The following is an 18,465-nucleotide window of genomic DNA, read 5'->3' as shown; positions in this document are numbered from 1 at the left end:
TAAAGAAAGGGAAAAGCTTTTTGAGGAATTCAAACATCTTAAGGTTAAAAAACCCATACATTATTATTTAGTAAAAGCACCAGGGAAATGGAGCGTTATTAGAAAGGGGCTGCTACATTACCTGAAAGACACGGGGCAGAGCCAGGGGATATAATCTGCAAAGCCTTGAGGAATTATAGTTGGTGGTAACCATAGACTATTTAGTCAAGTCTGCTTTGCCCTAAAAAAAAAGGAAAAGAGCGAAGGCAAGGTAGGAAGTAGCCCATGGGGATACAGCAGTAAAGGTTTAGGACAGTGCAGATCTTGATGGCATGTTGTAGGGTCCCTGGGCTGGAACCCAGTGTGGAGGTAGGCCTGAGTTCCCCTACCAGCCATTGGGGAAGAGGTTTGGTTAAGGAGCAGTGGGTCATCATGCAAGACTTTGATACATGCACCCACCCACGGAAGAGGAAAATTACTATGACCTGACCGGAGGGCCAAGCCACAAACGGGAGCAGTTGAGTCTTGAAAGAGCCAGACTGAGAGAAGGGAACCACATTTTCTTATTTACCAAGCATGATCTTCACACAGGGCTTCAGTTATATCAGTAGGCTTTTTTGTTTGGACTAATTCAGTTTTTCCCTCTGGCTTTCTTGTGCCTCCTTAAAACATTCTTTATTAAAAATATCTTGACCTACTTTTCATGGTCAGTTGCCAAGCAGGCAAAAACTTCTAGGCCCGGTTGTCGCAAAAGACTTTTATTGCTCGAGGTGCTGATACGGACACCCCCTGGCCCGCAGCGTTTGAGCTCCCTGACTTAGGGCTGAAGGTCTGTTGACACACACAGTCAGTGAGTTATTGGTTGCAGCTGGGAAGCAGGACAGTCATGTGGGCATATTGTTGGTTTTGTTATGCAGCAACAATGCTTGGGCACAGCCAGTTTAGCTTGCACACCTTGGAAGGTGACCTGCGATGGGGAAAAACGAGTTTGGTGCCTTTTTTTTTGCTTCTTTCTGATGAGGGAAGGGAGGGCTGAAAGGGGTGGGTTTTCAGGTTATTTTTTGACATGAGAAATTCAGGCCTGGTGTAGCCTGTTTTTGTGGACAGCTGGTGAAGCGGTTGGGATATGGGACCCCACAGAGGTCTGCATTTAGATTAGGAAATGTTACCGTGTTTGAACCTGGCCGGGAGTGCTTGAGTTAGCTGGCACCAGGCTGAAAGCAGCATCATTAGCTCAGGTTCTCCCAATCAATAGGAAGAGAAGCCCACGGCTACCCTGGAAGCCAGAGCTGATTAATTCAGAGGAAAACTGATTTTTATTCACTCTGTTTAAAACATGGGGGCTTGTTCTTTAACACCTATTTCACACACATGCTTAGTGAACAGTGGGGAAGGAAAACTCTCCTTGGTAAAGGGTCCATCCATGCCCCAGCCATTACTTTATCTCAAGCATGGGCGCCAGGTTTGTATAATTTTTGGTGGTGCCCAGAACGGGTCCAAGCAGAGCCATCCTGTCCATAGGACGGACCGGGGCAACCAGCCTGGGCACCCCGCTTTGGGGGGCCCCGCGCTTCAGGGGGACACAGGGTCCAGGGCGGCCTGGAGGGTTAGCGGGGGGCCTGGCACTGGCAGCAGTGAGCACCTGGCCCCAGCCCACCTCACCCTGCCCCACGCCGCCGGCTCCCAACGTTGTTCGGGGGAGGGGGCGGAAGCCCAAAAGAGGCAGGGTGGGCGCTTGGGGGAAGGGGTGGAATGGGGGCTGAGCAGGAGCGGGAAGAGGCGGGGCAGGCTGGGGCCAGGTCGCTCACTGAGGCCAGCGCCAGGCCTCCCGCTAACTCCCCAGGCCACTCTGGACCCCACATCCCCATGAAGTGCAGGGGCCCCCAAAGCACGGGGCCCAGGGTAGTTGGCCCGGTCTGTCCTATGGACGGGAGGGCTCTAAAAATATAAGCCCAAACATTGGTGGAGCTGGGCCTATGTTCCTGAATATTGGTGGAGCACGGGCCCATATAACTCTCCGCCTCTGATCTCAAGTGCAGTTCGGTCTGAGGGACAGCTCCCATTTCAAGTCCCCGAACCCCTCCCTTTGGCGGTTCACCCTCATTGATACCACCAGCAACAAAGCAGCACATGAAGTTGGAGGCATTTCCAGGGCACGAAGGTCTCCCACAGCAACATCACTGCAGTTTCCTTCCTTAATCATTTGTTGGAGGCCCTGGCTTGGGGCTTTCCCTGTGCCCCACCTTCTGTTCCACCCACTGGCCCTGGCAGGCTGAGTCCTGCCCCGTCTCCACGCGCTAAGGAAACTCCCTGCTCGCTCCAAGGGAGGGAGACTTCTAGAGAGGACAGAGAGGCGCAAGCTTGACGGCCCTGCTACTCCTACGGTAAGGGAAGCGAAGCGAAGCGGAATGAAAGCGAAGCGTTCTCAGGCCTTTTATCCATCACAGAGAAGCCATGAGAGGGCGGGGATCCTGCTTCGGCCCCTCTGTGTAGATTATCTTGCGAGGCTCAGTCCCCGCTCTGCAAAGCTGGAATGGGGGGGAAGCGAGCTGCAGGCAGGAGCCCAGCCTGGTGTCCACACTCGCTCCCTGGCCTGGCCAGCACTGTAACCCCAGCACCCCGGGAACACGCTGCGAGGGTGCACACGCAGGAGCGAGATCTCCGCAGTTCAGGGTGCGAGTGGCTCGTGTGGACAAGCCCGTCCCGGTGGGGTCCCCCCTTTCCCTGCCCCGGCAGAGAGCTACAGGCAGGGGGCGGCGATCCGTCCCGACCCCCTGCCGGCGGGGCGGCCGCTTTCCCGCACCCATCTGGGGCCTGCGCCCTCCCACCTGTTCACAAGGAGGCGCCGCAAAGTCCCCACGATCCCCGGACCCCGGGAGGGGCGCCTGGCCCCCGGCCCCCGGCTCCCCCGCGGCTCCGGCTCCGGCTCTTCCAGCGGTGGCCGGGGCAGATGCCGATCCGGTTCGGCGGCCGCGGGGCGGAGCCGGGCCGCCCGGCCAGTGCCAGCCCGCGGTCCGCGGCAGCCGGCAGGTGAGCCGGGCCGGGGGCGCAGCCTCCCCCGGGGCAGGGCGGCCCCGGCTCCCTGGGGAGGTGCCCGCCCGCTGCCCACGAGCTGTCCCTGGGGCGCTGCGGGGAAGCGGGGGCTGCCTGCCGCGGGGCTGGGGCCCCGTCCGGGGAGGTCCTGGCTGGCGCTGGGCTGGGGTCCGCCCCGGTCCTCACCCCTCCCCGCAGCGAAGGCAGCCTTGTGCCGCGGCTCAGCCAGCGGTAGCCCCCACTGAGCCTCCAGCTGATGAGGGGAGCGAGGGATCCCCAGAGGCCCCTGTGCGGTGCTGCCCAGCCTCTGCTCTGTGACACGCCCCCCTTTCTCATGTGGGGAAACTGAGGCACGGTGGGGGTAAGTGACTTGCCTGTGACAATCTGGGCCCTGTGTCTAGTCCATGGAGTCTGCCTCTCAACGAAACTATCGGGCCCTTCTGTGCGGCGAATGTAAATCCTCTGTTTCCCCCTTTTTGGTCCCCTGCTTGTGTGAGTGTGACTAGCACAAATGAATAGCATTAGGAACCGGCCACCTGGCTGTGGTTTGTGGCGGTTACTGTGGGTTTATTTACATCCAGAGTCAACACGTCTGTTAAATCTGTTGTGGTAATGAAAGGTGCCCCTTATGCTTTGCGTTGCTTGGAAATAGAAACAGCTGTGTAATCCCTATGCATTATGTGTGTATTGTAGGTGTGTGTCCCTCCCTATGTGGTGCGTGTGTGTAGTAGGTGTGTATTACTCCCTATGCACTGTGCATCCCTCTCTGCTTTTCCACTCCTCCACTCCCTATAGCTATACAAGCCTTTTAGCTGATGAGATTCAGGAATATTAAAATGGCCAATCCATTCCTTAATCAGGCGGAGGAATAGGTGTCTCTTGATCTGTAGCTCTTCCCCCTGTTGAATGTCTCTGAGCTGGCTTTGGTCCTGCTTCTACTGAGTTCAATGGCAAAATTCCTGTGCCTTTCAATAGGAGCAGGATCGAACATTTATATTCATGTTTGTGTTTGGTTGTGAGATGTGTAGCCTAGGATGGTGGTCCTCAACTTTTTCCATACCAGGGTCCCCCTTTCAACACTGTGATCCCTGGCCTCTAGCTGGGATCCCTCCTGGCAGGGTGGTCATGCCCACCCAAGCTGAGAATTCATGCCCTAAGACACAGACCAGAAAGTAATGCGTGTGTCCTAAAATTGAAGACCGCTGCTAGTGTTACACCCAGGGGTGTAGATGTAAGCACACAAGCTGGTGATTTAAAAGGTTCTTAAATCAGTATTAACTTGCCCACGTTGCGGGTACCTTATAGTAAGTATCAGCTTAGATAGTAATAAACACTATGAGCATGCGATGTGAATGCCAGGAACGCTGATCATTTCATTTCCTGGCATTCCTGCGTTCATTGCAGCCTGATTGCTGTATTAACCGAGGGTTTTGTATTGAATTCTCCTTTCTAAAAATGGAGGCAGGCGGGTGGGCATGCTGCGGGGCAACTGGGGTTGTGCAACTGAGCGACTGGGTTCACCTCAAACTTTCCAAAATACAAAGGTCTGATGCCAAGCGTGGAAAGGGTCAGCCCATGAGGGGAGATTTGGGGGGAGCTATGAGTGGAAAAAGTGGTTGTAATGAACTTTGTCATGTGACTTCAATCCCTGTGTTTCTGAATCTTCACCCTCCCTTGGGTGTGGGCATGTACACACAGCCCTGGATCCGTGGGTGGGCGGAAAAGCGGCCTGCAGGGTGAGGGATCTCAAAGGGCCACAGGCTGGCGTTCTGTTTCCTCCAGCAGCAGCTGTTCCAGGCAGCCAAAGAGCAGAGTGTCAGCTGCTTGTCACAGCATGCAGGGGGCGGAAGGAGAGCTGAGTTGGCCAGGGGTGCTGATGGTGGATTGCTACAGAGCCATCTGTGTGTGGGGGGGGGGATTCCTGGTGTTTCTGAGACAATCCTTTGATGGTGCCTGGCTCATGGCGCATTGAAACCCAAGGGTTAATTAGACCTTTCGCTATGGCTCTGAAAACCATAATAGCCTTTGCTGACAAAACATTATTATCTATACAGAGTTATTGTTCAAATGTCAAACAAAACATTCCTGTAGGGGTGAGGAGACATGAGTTGTTGTTGGTCTGCACAGAGCACGAGGAAGGGACGTTGCCACCTCTCTCAGCTTTGTCATGAGTTTCAGGATATTTGGTGTCTCCAACCTAAAGCCCCAGCTCTGGGAGTCACATGATGAGGTGAGAATCGGATTCCATTTGAAACAGGATGCTTCTAGCCCTTACAGCCGCAGAGACAATCCCGAAAAAGTGAATACTAAAGAAGTAAAAAGCAGAAGGCAAAGACAAGGAACCCCAAAAGGAATATTTGGCTTAAAAATTGAGATTTAAAAAAAAACATGTCCTGATTTTAGGGAGCCCTGATCGTTAGGCTTAGGAACACTCAGGTTGGGAGTACTGATCAGGGCAAAAATTCTCATAATCTGTGTAGCAGATGGACCAGATCTCCAGTGGCATCATTAAGGTGTTGCCTCTCAGGATGGGAGTCTTGTTCAACTGTTCGTCCCCCCGTTGACACGCAAAATGTAAGGCCCTAATCATCTGCACATGGAATCCCCCCTGACTTTAGTAAGAGTTTATTATTTACGAAAGCACCCAGCGGTAACCTGACACCTCGCAATGCAGGCTTGCAAGATAGGGCCCGAAGTCCTTGCGTGGACTTCAGTGGGCTTTGGATCAGACATCCAGGCCTCACGGTATTGATTTGTCAGAGACAAAACACCACCTCCAGCTTTGCCAGTTCAGCATGGCACGGGGCAGACAGACAAACGCCACCTGGGCTGGATTACCAGTGCCACAGCACACTCTCAACCTGCAGGCTGGATGTCTCGCAGCTTAAGAACTCAGCCTCCGGCTCTGTGTTGTAATTTGTTGTGTTCAATAGGAGGAGTCTTCCAGTCTCAACAACAACACCGCAGAATTGGAGAGCTTCATGCAAACCTCTGGGGGGGGTGGGGGTAAAGAAATGGGGGCTGAAATGGTTTGTGCCCCTTTCAGTAGTGCTTTGGCCCATGCTTTTAACCAGGGGAAGGAGTTGTCGTTTGTGCTTCGTTCCTTCCAGCGGTTTGCCCCTGAGCTACACGGAGAGCGTTCAGATGTCCCTGTGTGTCTACGCTGAAGGAAAGGGGAACCCCACTCTGAATTAGCTGCGCTATTCAGTTCTGTTCCACTGTAGCTCTGATGTTCCCTCCTCATTCTGAGGCTGCTGTCCCATCATCTTGTCTGCTAGTGGGCCAACTCGTCCCAAAGTGACTGGACATACTGTGTGACCTTGGCCAAGTCACTTCTCCCCTCCCCCCATCGGGCCTCAGTTTCCCCTCCCATCTTTTGTCTGTCTTAGCTGTTTAGGTTATAAACTGTTCCAGATAGGAATTGTCTCTCACTATGAGCTTCTCTGTGCTAGAAAAGTGGGTTGAGGTTAGGTTGGAGTGTGTTAACTAACCTCCACTTATCCACAACATGTCCTCGTGTGGCTACATTGCAACATCCCTTGCCTTCCCAGAGCAGGTCCAAATGTACCCATTATTCTAGTGTAGACCCACCCTAGGTTGTGTACAGCACCTAACACAAGGGGCCCCCTGATATCGTTTGGATCTTCCAGGTGCTTACCATAATACAGATCAATAATTGTATATGCACTGTTGCTCAGAGGGCAATTGTTGCGTTCACACTTGTGTTTCCAGTTGATTGAATTAATGTATTCAAATGTGTTTTGCATGGTGGAATTTCTAGCATCTGTGAGTGTGCAAAAATTGCAGATCCTGGTGTGTGCACACTGAGAAGTGGAGGCTATCTTATACAATTAGTTGCTGCATTGGGGCCGTAATAGTAGTTAATACTCTTAAACACTGATTTGCATAATTATCAACTCTCCTATGGATGGATACGGTGATGGGATCAGTTTCTGGTGAGGGGAAGTCAGAGTTACTGCATATCCCTGTTTGTGTTCATTTAGACTGAAATCTTCAAGGCACGTGCAGTGAGGGTCTACTGCAAGGGTGGGCAAACTTTTTGGCCCGAGTTCCACATCTGGGTATGGAAATTGTATGACGGGCCATGAATGCTCATGAAATTGGGGGTTGGGATGTGGGAGGTGGTGAGGGCTACAGCCGGGGGTTTGGGCTCTGGGGTAGGGCCAAAAATGAGGAGTTCAGGGTACGGGAGGGGGTTCCGAGCTGGGGCAGGGGTTTGGGGTGTGGGGAGGGGGGTCTGACTGGGGGCGTGGGCTCTGGGATGGGGCTGGGGATGAGGGGTTGGGGTTGCAGGAGGGTGCTCCGGACAGGCTCTGGGTGCTTCCCTCAAGCAGCTCCCGGAAGCAGCGGCATGTTTCTCTCCAGCTCCTATGCAGAGGGGCAGTCAGGCAGCTCTGCGTGCCGCCCTGTCCGCAGGCACCACCCCTGAAGCTCCCATTGGCTGCGGTTCCAGGCCAATGAGAGTGCAGGGGCAGCGCTTGGGGCAGGGGCAGTGTGTCTGAAACATCTGAAGGGCCGGATGCGGCCCCCGGGCCATAGTTTGCCCACCCCGGTCTACTGCATAGTTGTTATTTGTGTTACGGTAGCACCTAAGAGCCCTGGTCAAGGACCAGGACCCCAGTGTGCTAGGTGCTGTACAAACACAGAACAAAAAGACAGGACAAAACAAAAGAATTGGCCCCATGTTACTGGCTGCGTTGCAGTGATTCCTGCTTCTGGCAGAGGATGTACGTGCAGTTCAGCCAAGCAGCTAACAAAGACGTTCTCTGTCCCAGCTCAGTGCCAGTGTAACTATTTCTGTTGCTGGGTAAATTTAATTCTTTCCTTTGCTGGCCTCAGTGCCGCTCATGTTTGGAGCCCGATTTTGGTTTCCTTTGATGGAATTCACAAAAAGAAAAGGAGGACTTGTGGCACCTTAGAGACTAACCAATTTAGTTGAGCATAAGCTTCCGTGAGCTACAGCTCACTTCACAGTATGCATCCGATGAAGTGAGCTGTAGCTCACGAAAGCTTATGCTCAAATAAATTGGTTAGTCTCTAAGGTGCCACAAGTCCTCCTTTTCTTTTTGTGAATACAGACTAACACGGCTGCTACTCTGAAACCTTTGATGGAATTGTTCATCTAAAAAGCAGGTGCAGTTTTGAGTGGCAGGGATGTAAAATGATGACTGATGCTCTGTTAACAACTTAGGGGCCGACCCTGCTCTCTCTGAAGTCAGTGGGAGTTTTTCAGCTAGTATACTGCTAGAGAGGTAGTATAGCTGAGTGGCTAGAACACTGGTCTGGGACTCAAAGGACCTAAGTCTATTCCTGGCTCTGCCACTGTTCTGCCGGGTGACTTTGGGCAAGTCACTTCACGGCTCTGTGCCTCAGTTTCCCTGTCTGTAAAATGGGGATAATGATGCCTCCTTTGTAAAGCACTTTTGATGAAAAGCGCAAGATCAAGCTGGGAATTTTATCACTGTACAGCATTATCTGACACGCTGAGATAAGCTAGTCGTATGCCATAACCAAACTTTCTTTATTATTAATGGAAGGAGAATCCTATTCCATCTCAGAGCAGTTGATCAAAATGGGTGAACTCCTGACTCATATTTGTGCCACGCATTAGCTGAAGGCTACACAAATCAGCCAAGCATTTTTTCTAAGAGAAGTTACTGTGGAGATATCCCTGAACTTAACATTTTTTTTTTTTTAATGCATTACGTAGTTTGTGGTTTTTGCTCCAAAAACTTTGGGCTGCCTTTTTTTTTTTTTTTTTTAAAGTATGTCAAAACATCCTCTGTGGTGGGGGATGGGAGGTGAACAGTCTCTGGGTTTTGTACTTGTGTCTCCTAGGATAAGAGTCGCAACCACTCACATGACGAATGAAGATGAAAACTTGTTATGCATCTGAACAATTGAAACAAGCTGTTCCGTTGTGCGACTTAAAATGCAGCTACAGTCAGGGGAAAGAACGAAATAAAATAACACCTTCTTATTGCACAAGGCTGCTGTGTGTCTGGGGCACGTCTGCCCACTTCACTAACACAAACCATCTTCTGCAGCTCGCGGCTGGAGCGGGCTGCATTCTGTTCTGCCTAATGCACTACGCTGAATTCCTCTCACGCACTGTTTGCTCTGGCTCCTGCACCTTACTTGTCTGTATTGGTCTAAATCAGACACTTGCAATTCCTCCAGGCAGAGACTTTGTCTTGCTATGTGACTGTAAAGGGTCCTGCATTCCTGTAGCACTATAGAAATAATAACTAAAGTGCTAGCAAATCTCTGGTTGCAAAATCTTCATTCCTGGAAGCAGGAAGAACGGAATTGGTGGGACTTCTCTTTTCTTTCTTCCTATTGAGTTTTCAGTTTGGCAGAAGTCTTGATTTGCAAAGATAACAAACTTGATGTGGTCCTTATTTACAGACTGAATAAATAGCATCAAAGCTCCATCCATATAGTCATGTCTGTAACTATAACTGTGTTACCACTTACTGATACAAATCGATTTCCAACTGTGATGGCCAGAGGAAAACATTGTGATGAAAAGTATTTGACAAAAAGGAGAATTTAAAGCTGCCTACTCTTAGTGTAGCTCTATCTTTTGCTTCTTATGCACTGCGCAGGGCCAGATTCTGATTTCTGTAACACTGATGTAGAGCCAGAGTAACTTCATTGACTTCAGGGGAGTTACTCTGGACTTAAATGTAGGGTGACCAGACAGCAAGTGTGAAAAATCGGGACAGGTTGTGGGGGGTAATAGGAGCCTATATAAGAAAAAGACCCCAAAATCAGGACTGTTCCTATAAAATCGGGACACCTGGTCACCCTACACCAATGTCACAAATTTGGTTTCTAGGATATTGGAACTGGCTTTACACTTATCAGAATTGGCAGCCATTCAAAAAATAAATAAATAAATCAGAACACAGTTTGTGGAAAGGCTGAAATCTTGTTACCTAACAAAGATTCAGTAAGAAACTGTCAGTACACAAATCATCTCAAGTGCAAATTATACTTATCTGGAAAATGACAGCCAATAGAAACACAGATGTTACAGCCTGTCAGATCTTTTTCATACTGTCTATCTGAGAGCTCCATTAATTAAAAGGTTTCAGAATAGCAGCCGTGTTAGTCTGTATTCGCAAAAAGAAAAGGAGGACTTGTGGCACCTTAGAGACTAACCAATTTATTTGAGCATAAGCTTTTGTGAGCTACAGCTCACTTCATCGGATGCTCACTTCTGTTGGAAAGACAGAAATTCGGCCATGCTTGTTCTCTCACTGTGGCCCTGATTCAGCAATATACATCTGTTTAATTTTGAGATGATTGGGATTACTCTGGTGTTTAAGGATGTGCTGAATCAGGACTTGTATAACTGAATAAGCTGCTGTACATGACTGCTGTGTGATTTCCTTAACTGGATTTTAAGCTCCCACAGATGATACGCTTCAGATTGGTGTCCATCTATCCAGGAAAGATAACTGTATTGATTCAAGTCTCTTACAGCAAAGCCCTTGCCAAGATAATGGCCCTTGCATGCATATCTCAGAATGTAACAACTATCCATTTAATTTGCAGTCCTTGAGCACTGAAGATTCCAGCGATTATTGACCTGCTTCCCATTAAGGTCTCAACCCTCGGGGTTAATATAGAGAATAACATCATCTAAGTAAGGAGGCACTAATTTTAAACATCGGTCCAGGTACCAGCAGTGTAACATCTAGTATGGTACTGATATCTTCCTGCTTAATATTTAGATAACAATGTTTCATATAGATGTCATTAGTCCTTGGTGTAGTTAAGAGACATTCACTCTGGAAGAAGCAATACTCTGAGGTGAAAAGTTGGCAAGCAAGACATAGGGGATATGTTCTTCAGCACATATTAAATATAAACCCGTGTGACTTTTAAAAGTGCAATGCTGAGATCTGTGTCTTGTAGATGGAATGTGGGAAAAATGAGTATTAACTGTCTCCTTTGTCTTTGTTTCAGGAAAATGGCAGACGGTTTTTCTGTAAGTCCTGACTTTTTAAACAAAATTCACAGTCTTTGAGCATTATAAACGATATTGCCTTGTACTAAAGCGTACAGTTTTTGTGTGGAAGCTAGAATTTCTCATCTTTTCTAAGCTGTATAGAACTCCTCAAAACTAAATTCAATTCTTAATCTGTACACTCAGTGCTGAAATAATCCCTCCTGGACGTCTCAGGTTGGGCATCCAAAATCAGTGGCTGCTCATGAATATTTAGGGTTGTGTGCACTGTCCGTATTCTCATTGACTTCAGTGGGAAGATTCTCATTGGTGTCAGTGGGAGTGGGACCAGGCTCATCGCCATTATTCTGGCTTTCAATTGTATGTTTATTACCATAAACACAACACAGTGCAGCTTGCTAGAGCTTGATGCTTCCCAGGGTTGTGAGGCACCTTGCTAACACCTGCCCTTAGTGTGAGGGAGTCTTGTCTGTGCCTACTCTGGATCAGCTCCCTGACTCCACTGCCCTCTTGCAACACAAGCTGCCTTCCAGGCCTCTGCAGGCCTTGTGCTCCCTGGACAGGTTAGCAACCCCTGACTCCTCAGAGTGTCCCTCTGAAGTGCCCAGTCCCTGATCCACTGAACACTCACAGAACTCGCATGTCCTCTACTCCCAAGGGAATAGCACACACCAGTTGACAAGATACAACTCAGGACCATCAGTCTGCTCAAAACACAGCACTTAGATATATTTATAGTGAAAACAAGGATAAGTTTATCATCAAAGAGCGGATAGTGAGTAAGAATATTGGAAACAAATGGTTACATATAAAACAAAATTATAACATGCTTTCTAGAGCTTAAACTTAACTCACAAGACTTTTCCTGTCTCAACAGGGTAGCTTATTCCAAGTCCTTTTCCCACTGTTATGGCTGAGTTCCCTTTTCAAAAGATCAAGCCTGTTGGCAACGTGCCTTAGAGATTGAAGGGTGCCAAAGCATCTCTCTGCAACACCCCCCCACCCCCCCGGCAAATATACCAGAACAGATCTTTGAGATTCATCTGAAAACTGGGGTCCCTCCTCAATTTGCCTCTTCCTGTTAATTTCCTTCTGAATTCTCCACAAGCTCTTCATTAGCATTTGACTCAGTGTGTTAATAGACTTCTACTGTAAGACACAACAGTGGTCCAGCAGGGAGATAAACGTCTCCTCTTCCTGTCTGGAGAAGTTTCCCTCAAGGGACACTACCTTTGAGTGCTCTGCCTTTAAACACAAGGCCTAGAGAACATAATTTGCTGCATATATGTGTAACTCTTCATGTTTTCCATACAGACATCTCACGATGATGATGACCAGTGTGCCAGAGGTTTTTCATTAGAGACCTTACATGACATTATTTTGGTGAACCCAGGGGATCCCCGTGCCCTCTGCCAGTTGGCATTCACAGTCTTTGGGTCATATAGAGAGACTCCAGACTAGCCTGTGCTGGTCCAATCCCTGCCCCTCCTTACCTGCAAGCCAACCTCCCCTTCTTTCTAACCTCCCTAGGGCTCTCTCTCCAATCCCACTCCATGCCACTCTGGATCTCAAGGCTCTGTCGAGTGAGAGGCCAGATCCTGTAGTTTGTGAAACACATTCCAAACCCCCCTCTCCTGGTCAAGAGGTGGAATGATAATGACCCTGCTGTTTGATGTTCTGGTCTCTGCCTGTCCTTTCTCCCTGTAAAGTACCTAGAGACAGAAGCATGTAAGGAATCAAAACAGACTCACATTGGCAGGCAGGATGCAATGGCAGCATACTGACGATGTTTTGTCTTCCATCCAGCTATCTGATGCCTTATCTGGACCCGGTAACACAAACCCAAATGCTCCTCCAAACCAAGGCTGGCCTGCTGCTCCCTGGGGAAATCAACCTGCTGGTCCTTGGGCCTATCCTGGGGCACCGGGGGCCTATCCTGGGGCACCGGGGGCCTATCCTGGAGCACCGGGGGCCTATCCTGGGGCACCGGGGGCCTATCCTGGAGCACCGGGGCCCTATCCTGGAGCACCTCCTACTGCTCCACAAGTTGGACCTGGATTTGGATCTGCCCCTCAGCCAGGGGGACCTACTGCTCCACTGGTGACAGCTATATAATTTTTGAATAGCTTCCAGTTCTTAGACAATCTGCAGTGTCTGATAGGCTGAGAACAGGCGGGACCTGACTGACTGAGAATGCAGTCGAGTATGAATTAGGAACCGGAGCACATGCTGCTCAATTTTGCAAGGTGCAGAATCCTTCCTGGAAGGTGCAAAGTGCCCTCCTGCCTCCCAGCGTCCGTAGGCATTGAGAGTGCTCGGGCCCCTACAGGATCAGGCCCACAGTGCTGTCACCCAGGCCTTTAGCGCGATATTGTTGCTGCCTGGGAGGTGAAAGTACCAGATTGTGTCCCTGATCCTTCATGGTGAGTAAGGAGATGTTACAGAGCTGGGATCTTGCTGGAAGAAACGGATAGCGCTGAAAAACACCATGCTCCTTGTTGTCACCTTGCATCCAAATGATCCCTGAACATTTTAATTCCTGAGGAACAAGCCACTATTGCAATTTCTAAAACAAACTTCCCAGAAAATACCATTTATGCCCTTTCCAGGCAAACTTGTTTCCTTGACAGAGATCTTAAGTCATTAGCTCCCAGCTACATTTATATTGTAAAGCACCAGTAACTGGGAAGTCTTCAGTCAGCGTCCCTTTAATGCTAGCTAGGGGTGAGAGGGGCTCAGGGGGTAGCTTTCCTACGTGGGTCAGACAGCCGGGTGTCTAACAGTCTCCTGAGGAGCCTGTTGTGTTCCTCCGATTACTGTCGAGTTATGAGAATTTAGGATTTGGCTGCGTATTTTTATATAGATGGTTTTAAATGTCGGCTACAAGTCCGGTTCTTGCTAATGAAAAGTCTGTGTTTTTTCACAGAGAGTCCCCTTTGACCTGCCCTTGCAGACCGGCCTCGTGCCTCGCTTGTTGATAACAATCGTGGGGACGGTGAATCCAAACCCCTCCAGGTAAAGGGAGACGGAGCAATGAGTATCCCAAACGGAGCCAGGGTGACGATGCCAGGAGGCACGCGCTGTATTAACGATGGCTAGGCTGTGCCTTGCTCTGTGCACCTCTGCAGGAGCAGAAAGGGGAGTCAGAATCCCCCGGACAGCTGGCAGGGGGCGTGTGTGTGAGGGTGCAGGAGTCACTGGGTGCTGTTTGCTGGTTGCTTCCATCAGGGACAGGGCGTGGGTACAGCCGTGTCTCTGTCCTCGCTGGTGTGGGGGCCAGTGCGGCTGAGCTGGCGTAAGGGCTGCCTCGATTTCCTGCTGGGCTAGGCCAGCATTGAATTACTCTGTGGGCAGGGACAGACAACTGAGCCTCTGCGACGTCCACAGCTACTCCTGGACGGGTGCAGCTCACGCCACAGCCCTTGCTCCAGGCGGTGCCTAAAGGCACAGGTCTGTCCTGTTGACGCACCCCAGGGGATCGAAGGGGTTGCTATGACAACTCTGAGTGGAACGTTATTTCTAGCTGTGGCCAAACCCTTCTCCAGCTGGATCTTGGTTAACTCTGGAGAAGCAGGGGGTGTAGCAACTGAATTCGCACTACAGTCTGATGTGAACAAAACTCCACTTGACCTTTGTGCCCCAGAGCGGCTCCCCTAACGCCCCACTGGGGAGCATCACACAGGCACGACAGGGCCCAATCTGCAGCACTCGGGCGTTACCCCACCAGACAGGCTGATCAGATCAGAGAGGCCACTCGTGGGAGGTGCACGAAGGGCCAAGTGCCCCTCCAGCAGCCAGCCTGGGTGGGGGCCAGAGCCTCTTCCAGCCATGCTCCCCGGTGCAGTGCAGCAGCTGCCTGGGAGAATGTCTGGCTGCAGCAGCGGCAGGCTGCCCCCTGCCCAGGCTCAGTGTCTGGGGACAGGAGCCGACTCTGAGCATGCTGGAGGGGCCTAGGGGGCTCCAACTCACTCAGCACTGTCCTGGAAGCCAAGCCCGGGCGGGAGGCAGCCCAGTCGCATCGAGGTGCTCTCCCAGGCAGCTACTGACTGGCTTAGTACAGCTTAGGCAACATTCAAAAGCAGAAAGCCCCGGAGCCACTCCCGGGCAGCATCCAGGAGTGGCTCCGAGTCCTGGCTGCTAGGGAGAGCCTCTGAACATGCCAGTGGGAGCTGGCCCAGTGGAAGGACAGAGCCCCTCCCCACCCCAGCATGGGGGCCCCAGGCGGGGAGGAGTCACGTGGGGAGGTCGCATATCCTCCCTTTTGGTCAGGGTCTAGTCATCTGTAATCTGAACTACACCTCCACGTTTGCTATTTTATCCTAACTCAATGCAGCCTCTGCTTCCTGATGAATTGCCCTTTCATTAAGCAGAAGTTTCTCAAACTATCCATTATAAATGCAAATTGGTGTGTGGAAGGTGCTATAGAAGCAGTAATTCAGATGAGGGGTTCACTGGGGAAGCCATGATTATGGGGCAGGGATAGTCAACCAGTCAAAGTGCAACGTGTAGTGTACAGTGTGTTTGTAATTTTAGGCACACCGGGAGTTGCTGACGTGCTAAGTCAGTGAAAGCAGGACCCAGGGCTGCCTGTTTCATTACGATTGTGTAACTTCTCATTCAGGCACCACCCTCCTGAAAGATGAATGCACTTTTTGGCAGGACAGCAGTTTCTTGACTTTCTGCTTTGGAACGTGGCCTAAGCTGTACTAGAGTCAGTGCAGCCAGAAACGTATTACCTTGTTTTCATGACTTACTCCTCTGCTTTCTGGGCCTAAAGGCAAATGCTGTGGGAAATAGCCTACGAGCTGTACCACAATACAGTTCAGGGGCTGTGGAAAGAGCAGTTATTGATCTCTTGCAGATTTTCACTGGATTTCAAGAAAGGGCATGATATCGCCTTCCACTTTAATCCCCGCTTCAACGAGGAAAACAGACAAGTCATTGTCTGTAATTCAATGATTCAGAATAACTGGGGAAAGGAGGAGAGAACCTCGCCCAGGTTTCCATTTGAAGCTGGCAAACCTTTTAAGGTATAAACTAAACTTTACCCAGCAGGCCTGGTGACTGGTATACCTGGTGCTACACAAACTTTAAATGTGTATTTTCTAAATATCCGCTCCTAAATGCCATATATTGGACAGGGGTGTTCACCGACTCCAGTGCCCCGTTGCAAAAAGTTCACCACTGTGGTACTAACTGGCCCTTGTCTTTAGCAATCTAGGTGAATGGGCATAAACAAGAAGCTGCCCTTGCAGCCCTACAGCTGGTCCTTCCAGCACGTTCACCCAGCAGCCCTGGGAGGCTCACAGGGCTATTGTCCCTTTTGGTGGATCGAGGACTTAAATCGCCAGGGCTGTCATGCTGGTACCTTTCAACAGCACTAAATTCAAAAGCCACATGCAAGTTACATGCCTTCTGATGCCAGGACTGTGTAAAAGTGATAGCAGTAGCTTCTCTGAGATGCAATGTGACAGATAAGACTAGGGTCCCTACCAGCCAGGGCTGGCCATAGCAGGACAAGCTAAGGGCCATGGAGTAAAGACTTTGCTGCTTGCACAAAGGAGAAAGTCCAGTGAGTCTGGTTATAAAGAAACCTGCTTTTGTAAGGGCCATGTTAAGGTGGGTCTTACCTTAATTGGCAACTTCATAAAATGTATCCATTCCATACCTTTCTCAACCCTCCTGCCAAGGCTCAGGGCACAGCTTTTACCCCCTCAAAACTCCCCCCCACACTCATGTTGCCTCTCTTTAATAGTTACTAATTGGGCTGCTACACAGAGCTGTAATCATAGGCCTTATGGTGCAGATCAGGGAGGTCTCCCAGCAGATCACAGGGAAAGCCAGCTGATGCAGAAAACTGCTTGTCAAGGAACCCTTTCTACAGAACAGTCTAGTGTTTGGTCAAAGCCAGACTGACAAGGTAAAGGTGCTGCAACCTCTCAAGGGTTAGCAGGTCCCTGCCTGTCGCCCAGGGGCTGGGGCATAGGATCAAAGGGGTGTGCCTTTGCCTCCCCTGGCTAGCTAACACAGGAAAAAGTCTATACCATAGGAAGCAAATGTCCTGTTACCATTGATTTGCTCTTTGGTTTTATGGTGGCTTGGTGGATAAAAAACAAGCCCTGAAGAAAGTCCTTCTAAGGCCTTGAAGCAGGGAGTGTTTTTTCCCTTCCCTGGCTGGTGAAGCAGCTCCCCAGCTTACACATCACCACTGGAACATATGGAAGTAGAGTTACAGTATTCAGGGCCCCGCTCGCTCAATGTTTAAAACAGCCTTGCAAAGCTGTACTCAGCCCAGGCAAGTAAAACAGCCGGTTGTTGAGCAGGGCTGGTGAGTAGGTGTCTGGACTGCTAGATATTCTTGACCATTTTACAAGGGAGCCTGGGGTTTAACGGGGAACTGTAACTCCCAGGATAGCGTGCAGTGGTGGACAAGACTCAGAAGCAAATTTTACTGAACTAGTCCTCATAAGGGAGAAGGGACCGAACAAACACTTGACTTCAATTCGGGAAAAGGGATGCAGAATTAAGTGCTTGTGAAAGCTATCAGAGCTTGACAGTTAGGTCCCCCGTCCACAGAACTGGCACAGCATGGATGTCAGCCTCACGGCAAAGCTTTCCCGACAGCTCTGGAGCGATGAGGGCTCGTGAGGGATACTTTAATCTGCATCTTTGATCAGTGGAATAGCAGCAGAAAGGCAAATGGCCATTTTTTGCGATAGACACTTACTCTCCCAGTACCAACTTGTTTCACAACCACTGCTAGCTGATGCCAGTGGGACAATGGCTCCCAGTCACTATTAACCTAGGCTTGATTCAGAACGGTGGCCACAGTCCCTGTAGCCTGACAGACAATCCCTGAAACAAATGCCATGTTAAACTCATCTGCCTGACTCACATTTTTCAGATCCACATTCTTTGTGAGACGGACCATTTCAAGGTAGCTGTCAACGATGCTCATTTGCTGCAGTTCAGCTACCGGATGAAGAACCTGAATGAAATCACCAAACTCAGCATTGCTGGGGACATCTCTCTCACCAGTGTTATGCCTGCTATGATATGAGTGGTGTTTTGTAGTGTGACCGTCACACCAAGAAACATGCTCTGGTCACGTCCTGAGTAGCAGTTAACCTTTACAAAAAAGGTGCTGGCTTCATTTATCCTTTGTACAATAAACTTAATAAAAATACTCGTACTAGACGTGAAATTTGCTTCCATATTATTTAAAATGGGTAGCAGAAAATGGTACAAAAAGCTTTCCTAGCAAGTCACCGAAGTTTAAATAGGGCAAGAATTTAGGCAATGCATATTAAAGGCCAGAAGGGGTGTCTACCAGCGGACAGAACAGATGAACTAAAGCTTTGGCCTGGGCCCACCCAGAAAAGAAATGAACAGCCTGACTGGGAGAACAGCCTGATGCAACCATTGGTCCCATGAGTAAAAGGAACACCCAGGTC

General features: G+C 49.9%; 1 protein-coding gene across 2 annotated transcripts; it reads left to right on the top strand.

Moving 5' to 3' along the window:
- Positions 1-2,243: 2,243 nt before the first annotated feature.
- Positions 2,244-18,195, top strand: LGALS3 (galectin 3). 2 transcript variants are annotated; one of them, XM_077820753.1, is made up of 6 exons: positions 2,244-2,363; positions 11,011-11,032; positions 12,818-13,111; positions 13,938-14,026; positions 15,873-16,041; positions 17,916-18,195. In XM_077820753.1, exons 2-6 carry the CDS (start codon positions 11,015-11,017, stop codon positions 18,069-18,071), a joined length of 726 nt encoding a protein of 241 aa, XP_077676879.1. In that variant the 5' UTR covers positions 2,244-2,363; positions 11,011-11,014; the 3' UTR covers positions 18,072-18,195. The 2 variants fall into 2 exon arrangements, with proteins under 2 accessions (XP_077676879.1, XP_077676880.1); XM_077820754.1 differs by lacking the exon at positions 2,244-2,363 and adding an exon at positions 3,301-3,373.
- The last annotated feature ends 270 nt before the right edge of the window (positions 18,196-18,465 follow it).

Source organism: Eretmochelys imbricata, chromosome 6 (genome assembly GCF_965152235.1).
Source record: "Eretmochelys imbricata isolate rEreImb1 chromosome 6, rEreImb1.hap1, whole genome shotgun sequence".
Lineage (NCBI taxonomy): Eukaryota > Metazoa > Chordata > Testudines > Cheloniidae > Eretmochelys > Eretmochelys imbricata.
Note: the sequence above shows the minus strand (reverse complement) of the source record. Positions and strands in the feature narration are given on the sequence as shown.

Bases quoted from the DNA above. Each gene is read 5' to 3' on its own strand.
- LGALS3 (XM_077820753.1), top strand. The intron at 13,112-13,937 runs GTGACAGCTATA...GTTTTTTCACAG, and splicing joins GGGGACCTACTGCTCCACTG to AGAGTCCCCTTTGACCTGCC. The intron at 16,042-17,915 runs GTATAAACTAAA...CACATTTTTCAG, and splicing joins AAGCTGGCAAACCTTTTAAG to ATCCACATTCTTTGTGAGAC.